Source organism: Heptranchias perlo, chromosome 22 (genome assembly GCF_035084215.1).
Source record: "Heptranchias perlo isolate sHepPer1 chromosome 22, sHepPer1.hap1, whole genome shotgun sequence".
NCBI classification, from domain to species: domain Eukaryota; kingdom Metazoa; phylum Chordata; class Chondrichthyes; order Hexanchiformes; family Hexanchidae; genus Heptranchias; species Heptranchias perlo.
The window spans coordinates 49,794,779-49,802,156 of record NC_090346.1 but is presented as its reverse complement, the minus strand read 5'-3'; the positions used below and the strand labels follow the sequence as shown (position 1 = coordinate 49,802,156).

The 7,378-nt window shown below is 45.5% G+C and overlaps 1 protein-coding gene across 3 annotated transcripts in view; it reads left to right on the top strand.

Moving 5' to 3' along the window:
* Nucleotides 1–248: 248 nt before the first annotated feature.
* xpo6 (exportin 6) overlaps nucleotides 249–7,378 on the top strand; it is an 86,567-nt gene continuing 79,437 nt past the window's right edge. For all 3 annotated transcript variants that reach the window (XM_068003601.1, XM_068003600.1, XM_068003599.1), the window contains exon 1: nucleotides 249–430. In XM_068003601.1, the coding sequence (XP_067859702.1) occupies nucleotides 428–430 (3 nt within the window). In that variant the 5' untranslated portion in view covers nucleotides 249–427. The remainder of the gene's footprint in view (nucleotides 431–7,378) is intronic.

The following is a 7,378-nucleotide window of genomic DNA, read 5'->3' as shown; positions in this document are numbered from 1 at the left end:
GGAATGCGTCACTGCCTCACGTGGCTTGTACCTGTCCGGGGGGGTCGCCAACCAATCAGAGGCTGAGATTCTATTCAGCGGTCCTTCCAGCCAATCCAACACCACGCTCCTACCCGTCCAGCCAATCACCAGGCACGCTGTCATCCAGCCAATCGGCACGCACGTTTGTAGCCGGACGGCCAATGGGCAGGCGCGCTGCGATCCGGCGCGATCCGGTCTGGGCCGGCCGGTTGCTGCGGCGCTGGGCGGGCCCGGGATCGGGGCGGAAATGGCCAGGAGGAGGCCTGCGTACTAGGCCCGAGCGAGACAGACGCAGCGAGAAAGGCCGGGCGCTTTCGCTGCTCGGCCCCGCCCGCCTGGTCAGTTAAAGGGACTGGCCTGGATGCTCGGACTATGAGCCGGACGGGGAGGACATCGCAGTATAACCATGGTGAGTGCGGCTCAGAGACACCCCCTCAGCGGGGCCTCCCCCTCTCCCACCCCGCGGCTCCCTGGATCCCGGCCGATGGGCAGCCCTCACTTGGTGGGAGGCGGCTGTTGCTGTCACACTGACCGGCTGGGAGCTGTGGGGGTCGGGATCAGCCTGTCTGAGGGGAAGGCTGCCCTCCTGCTGTAGGCCTCTGCTGGGAGATGTTTTTCATATCTGCAGGGAGGGCTGGGGGCCTGGCAGGCCTGCTGCTCCGTGTCCTGCTGGGCCTCCATTCATACCCTGGCCGGCTGTAGTTTGGTGACCTGCTCTCGTCTCCTTGCTTTCCATCAAGGGAATGCTATTGGGATGCATCATTATCCCACCTTCCATACAGTGAGTGGAAGGGCCCTACTCACGCCCTGTGGGGCAGTGTATGGCTTCTGCTTTTGCAACTGACCACTGCACCTAATTGATGATAGGAACAGGAAGAGGCCATTCAGCCCCTTGAGCCATTCAATCTGATCATGGCTGATCTGTATCTTAACTCTGTCTACCTGGCTTGGTTCCCCAACCCTTAATACCCTTGCCTAACAAACAGCAGGATCTTGCTGTGTGGAATTGCAGGTGCAGGCCCACAACCAGTCATCCTGTGGTGCACCATTCCTGAGTGGCCCTCGGGACAAGACACTACCTGAAATTGTGGCCTTCAACCAGAAATTAGTGAGTTGCACCGCTGAGTTGGATGATATTGCTCCTATGATATCTGCATGTGGCAGCAGCTACAGCTCCACAATCTGTCAGTTGTATGGATTATCAATTAGTGAGATCGACTGAGCAGCAAACAATTGACATGTCCAAACCAAGTTACGGTAGAGAAGGAGGCGATTCGGCCCATCGTGTCTGTGCCAGCTGAAAAAGAGCTATCCAGCTTAATTCCACTTTCCAGCACTTGGTCCGTAGGTTGCAGCACTTCACGTGCACATCCAAGTACTTTTTAAATGAGTTGAGGGTTTCTGCCTCTACCACCCTTTCAAGCAGTGAGTTCCAGACCTCCTCCTCCCCCCTCTGGGTGAAAAAAAATCTCCTCCACTCCCCTCTAAGTTTTTGACCAATTACTTTAAATCTAAGCCCCCCCTGGTCACTGACCCCTCTGCTAAGGGAAATCCACTCTATCTAGTCCTGTTGTAATTTTATATACCTCAATTAAATCTCCCCTTCTCCCCTCAGCCTCCTTTGTTCCAAAGAAAACAACCCTAGCCTATCCAATCTTTGCTCATAGCTAAAATTCTCCAGCCCTGGCGACATCCTTGTAAATCTCCTCTGCCCCCTCTCTAGTGCAATCACATCCTTCCTGTAATGTGGTGACCAGAACTGTACGCAGTACTCAAGCTCTGGCCTAACCAATGTGTCATACAGTTCCAGCATAACCTCCCTGCTCTTATAGTCTGTGCTTTGGCTAATAAAGGAAAGTATCCCACATGCCTTTTTAACCACCAGTCCTGCTACCTTCAGGGATCTGTGGACATGCACTCCAAGGTCCCTTTGTTCCTCTACACCTCTCAGTATCCTCCCATTTATTGTGTGCTCCCTTGCATTGTTTGCCCTCCCCAAATGCATTACCTCACACGTCTCTGGATTGAATTCCATTTGCCACTTTTCTGCCTATCAGACCAGTCCATTGATATCTTCCTGCAGTCTACAGCTTTCCTTCTCACTATCAATTTTTGTATCATCTGCAAACTTCTTGATCAAGCCCCCCACATTCAAATCCAAATCATTAATATATACCATAAAAGGCAGGGGACTCAGTACTGAGCCTTGTAAGACCCCACTGGAAACAGCATTCCAGTCGCAAAAACACCTGTCAACCATTACCCTTTGCTTCCTGCCACTGAGCCAGTTTTGGATCCAACTCGCCACTTTCCCTTGGATTCCCACGGGCTTGTACATTTTTGACCAGTCTGCCACGTGGGACCTTGTCAAAAGCCTTGCTAAAATCCATGTACACTACATCAGATGTGTTACCCTCATCGACCCTCCTTGTTACCTGCTCAAAAAATTCAATCAAGTTAGTCAAACCATGCTGAGATGGATAATTATCTGGCAGGCTTTTTGTTTATATCTTGGATATAAATGGAAGATGTTCTAGTATTAGTAGAATGCAAAATGTGAAGTTATCTCCGTGGCTAGAGTGACACCATTTATATTATACAGGATGTAACGTGGTTAGAAAATGTAGCAGAGGTGCTGCGTGATGCATCCTGGAAATGATAATCTTTGGACCAAGAAATATATCCCAAATCTGTCCCTTTCTTATCATAGCAGTCAATCCACACTTTATTCAGAAATGTACTTAGTTATCTCTTGAACCCATCTGTGCTATTTACGAACATATGAAAAGATGGACTGAAAAAGATGAGCTAGTCTGTTGAGTCTGTCCCATTCAGCCATGTTGCAGCTAAGCACCATGACACTCAATACTCCCCATGCACCAACAGCCATGCACACTCCTGGGAGAGGCAAAAACAAAAGATTAAAAAAAACACTTGGCCAATTCTGGAAAAAAGGAAATTTGGGAATTTCTTTTCCAACTGCTGATGGTATTCAAAAATCAATGATGACTCACCATCACTCACCATCCCACCTACCTTTCGTATGCAATGATATCAGCCTCCTCCACTAACTTGTCCAGCTCCCTGCATCCACTGCATGAGCCAGCAACCTTTTCCAAAGGTCAGTGATCTTTTGGAAATAAAAAGAACTCCTGACGTCTAACCTAGTTCTATGCTTGTGTAACTTGTACGCATATCCCCTTGCTCTCCCTAACTTATCTAATTCAAATAAACTGTTAATGTGTACAGAGTCGAATCCCTTCATCAAGTCTCCCCTGAGTATGCTTTTCTGGAGTAAGGAGATCCAGCTCCCTCAGCCTATCGTGATAGGTATTAATCTATTGGCCGCCTTCTGAACCTTATCTATGACCTCTATAATCTGCCACCACGTGAGGAGACTAGAACTGGACACAGTATTCTTGATTGGGCCTAACCAAGGTCTTGTACAGGAACACTGTGGTGCTCTCTTTTATAACTGATTGACCTAGCTATACATCCTAATACCCTGTTTGATTTCTCTATAGCCTCTCAGCACTAGTCATGAACCTTTAGAGACTTGTGCACTATAACACACAGGTCTCTTTCCCTCTCACTGGACTTTAATTCAGATCCCACCATGGTGTACACATGCTTGCTGTTACCCTACCCACATGCATCACACTACATTTATCAACGTTAAATGTCACCTGCCAGATGTAGGCTCCTTCCCCCACCAATCTAGATCAGATTAAAATCATCTTAGGGGTTCTAACGTTAGCCCAGATCTTCACGTCATCATAAACCTCCAGACAGTAGCTCCATTCATCCAGATCATTAATCTACATCAACAACACATTCTAATATATATCGTGAAGAATAGCGGCTCTAACGCTGTCCCCTGTGGGACTCCACGAGTAACCAGTCTCCATGCGGAGCTGCTATTGTTGATGACGAGCATGTGACCAATTCCTTGTCCAGTCCAAGGACTCTATTTAGTGTAGCAGCCCATTATGAGGCATCTTATCAAAAGCTATCTGAAAGTCCAAATATACAATGTCTGCCAGGCTACCTTCATCCATCAACTTGATAACCTGTTTGAAGAATTCGACCAGGTTGGTAAGACTTGACCTTTTCCAGAAGCCACATTGTGTGTCCTTGTTAACCCCATCCGTCAAAATGGTTGTATAGGGCATCCCTAATGATTCCTTCTAACAGCTTTCCCATGACTGATGTCAAGCTAATAAACCTATAATTTCCTGGTTCTGACTTGTTGCCCTTTTTGAATGTCAGTAAAATATTAGTTTCCCTCCAGTAATCAAGAATGATCCAAAGATGTCAGTGAACTATCGAATATGTGAGCACAGGGCTCCCATTTCTTTAAGCAGCCTCGGGTAAATGCAGTCTGGGCCAGCAGCTGGGTCTGATTTAAGACCCCTTATTGTCCCCCAAGATCAGATCTGCATCTACTTTAACAACGTTAGTGTCAACTACACACTGCATTAATGGTAACTGAGCACAGTCCACAGGCGTAAAGACTGATGCAAAGCAGTCACATGCTACCGTTACTGTATCCTGGGATTCCATCTGAATCTGCCGTGAGGAACCGGTTCTCCGACTCGTAACGTGAGTAAACACTCCAGTGCCCTTTCCTGGTATTGTAATTCACATTCAACCCCTCGAGCCTGTTCCGCCATTTATTGAGATCATGGCTGATCTGTATGCTAACTCCATCCACCTGACTTGGCTCCATATCCCTTAATACCCTTGACTAGCAAAAATCTGTCAATCTCAGATTTAAAATGATTAATTGAGCTAGCATCTACTGCTTTCTGTGGGAGAGAGTTCCGTACTTCTACCACCCTATGTTTGAAGAAGTGTTTTCTAACTTCTGAACGGCCTGGCTCTGATTTTAAGGTTATGGCCCCTTGTCCTAGACTCCCCCACCAGCGGAAAAAGTGTGTCTCTATCTACCCTATCAATTCCTTTCAAAATCCTAAACACTTCAATCAAATCGCTCCTCAACCTTCTATATTCCAGGGAATACAAGCCTAGTTTATGTAATCGCTCCTCATAATCTAACCCTTGGAGCCCTGGTAACATTCTGGTGAATCTGCGCTGCACTCCTTCCAAGGCCAATATATCCTTTCTAAGGTGCAGTGCCCAGAACTGCACACAGTACTCCAGATGTGGAGTTCCATTAGCCTTTTTGATTATTTTTTGTACCTGACTACTACATGTCTTATTTACTGTTGTATTGAATAGTTTTGTGTGAATTCCCTTTCTTTCACCTTTCCTCAGAACTTAAATTCCATAGACTGACTATAATCCAAGTCGCCTTGTATTGCAGCCCATTCCTATAGTATGGTGGCAAGCATTTAATACAAAAACACCGCCTCTTTTGATTTGTCTCTACTAATACATCCCGTCACATTGTCTGTCCTTTTCCTTGCCCTCATGCACTGGACTGATGACTTGAATTCAAGTTTCCCACAGTAATCCCCCTAGTCCTTGCTCCTGTTCCAAATATATTTATCTACATTTACTATCGACCCAGTTTCCCAAAAGATCCAAATCCTTCTGAACCTGGTTGCACCATTCCCCGTTAATTACACTGGCTTCAGTCTTGGCATTGTTGGCAAACAGATCTTGCTCTTGATACCCTTCTCCAAGTCATTTTTAAAAGAATTTATGTATTGGGTTCTATCTCTCAGGATGTCCCCTAAGTTATTCTCCCTACCCTCCTTTTATGCTTTAAAAGTTTTAATTTAGGTCCAACTTCTTGTTTTTTAAGTTAGTTTTCTGTTCAACATTCTGCCTCAAATATTCATTTCCTGATGCACAGTGGTAGTTCGATCTTGGAAAAACTCTAGTAAGTTTACTAAACATGACTTTCCTAGTGTTTTTTATTGAGCTGTGCTATTTCAGGTGTACTCCCCATCCCCCATTTAGATTCCTTAAAATCATTTGGAAGATTGTGCCTAAATTGGGTCACTTTATAGATCTGTAGTTTCCAGGTAGATCTGTTAACCCCTTTGTTAAATAATGAAATTCTTTGTTTGCTACTGACCAATCGACAGGGACCTATCTATCTGCCATTCTGTTGACTGGAAGCAGGGTTTCAGGCTGTCCTCCAGGCTGGTTAAGGGGCAAATAACTTAACAGTTTGACTTGTATTGCCAATAGCACACTGTATGAATAAGATCTGATTGATATAGTACAGACTGATGCTGAGCTGGGCCTGTCCACCATTTTTAATTCCATATGAGTGAGTGGCTGGGACTGTGCCACTTGTATTCTGATTGCTTCTGTGTGGTTACTTTTAACAGTGCTGATACAGATTCAAATACCCGACAAATTGGTCCGAGTTTACAGGCGTTCGTCCTGTGACATTCTGAAGCTGATTGCTCCTATCTCGGCTTGGTTTGCTATAATTTTTATTCTTGCAACTGTCAAGAGGGCAGTCTGCTGTTTACCTCCCTGATATACCACCTGCTGCAACTGTTCCTCTCCTCTCCTGCCACCGTCAATAAATTCTGCTTCATTTTTTTTTGTTTCCCGCTTTATCCCGGTAAGTGTGTTAAATGTAGAAACATGTTAGCATGCCTTAAGGACACAGCGACCTAGGCAGGAATCTTTGGGAACCCTTTGTTTTTGACACTCTGCACTTGCTAAAGGAGGAATTAGACTGACCTTGAAGTGGGCTGCTTGGGCACTTGTTCCTGAGGACATAATATGGTGTGTTCACTTGGGAAGCAAATATTCAGATCTTATTCCTGTTCACACATAGTGTGGAGGTTTTCTGCTTATGGTCCCTCTCTAAAAGAGGCAAGTAATTCTTCTGTTATAAGACTGGCCATACAGTGACTTAACAGACATAGCTATTGATGCTGCAGTGGTAGTAAGATTGTTATGGTTTCTTTTAGTTATGATTTTTGGGTATTCTGTTGGGGCAGTGACCTCTTGACCAAAAGGTAAAGAAAAATTGAAAGTGAAATTTATGCTGAACAAGGTGAAGGAGGGCTCCAGGGAATGAGAGTCCCATTTTGTGCACCCATTATTAGCATCAGATACCCTTAATTCACATGTAGCTCAGTTAGATACAGAGCAAAGCCCAGCCAAGGGGAGCACCATACTTGTACCAGTGTGGCATTGTCATTTCCTACATCAGCATTGCTGCAGTTATAAATGACTTGTTTGTGTTTTCCACCTGGAGCAGATTGAAACCTAGCAGATGCTGGCTTCATGCTTCCTGAGTCGGTGCTGATGCTGAGATGGGCTGGTTTCCAACACTTCCTACAGTCTCAGTAGTGGGTCTTTTTCAAACTTTATCTGAATTTTATACCCAATTAGATTGTGTTAAAACAACATTTGGGCATAG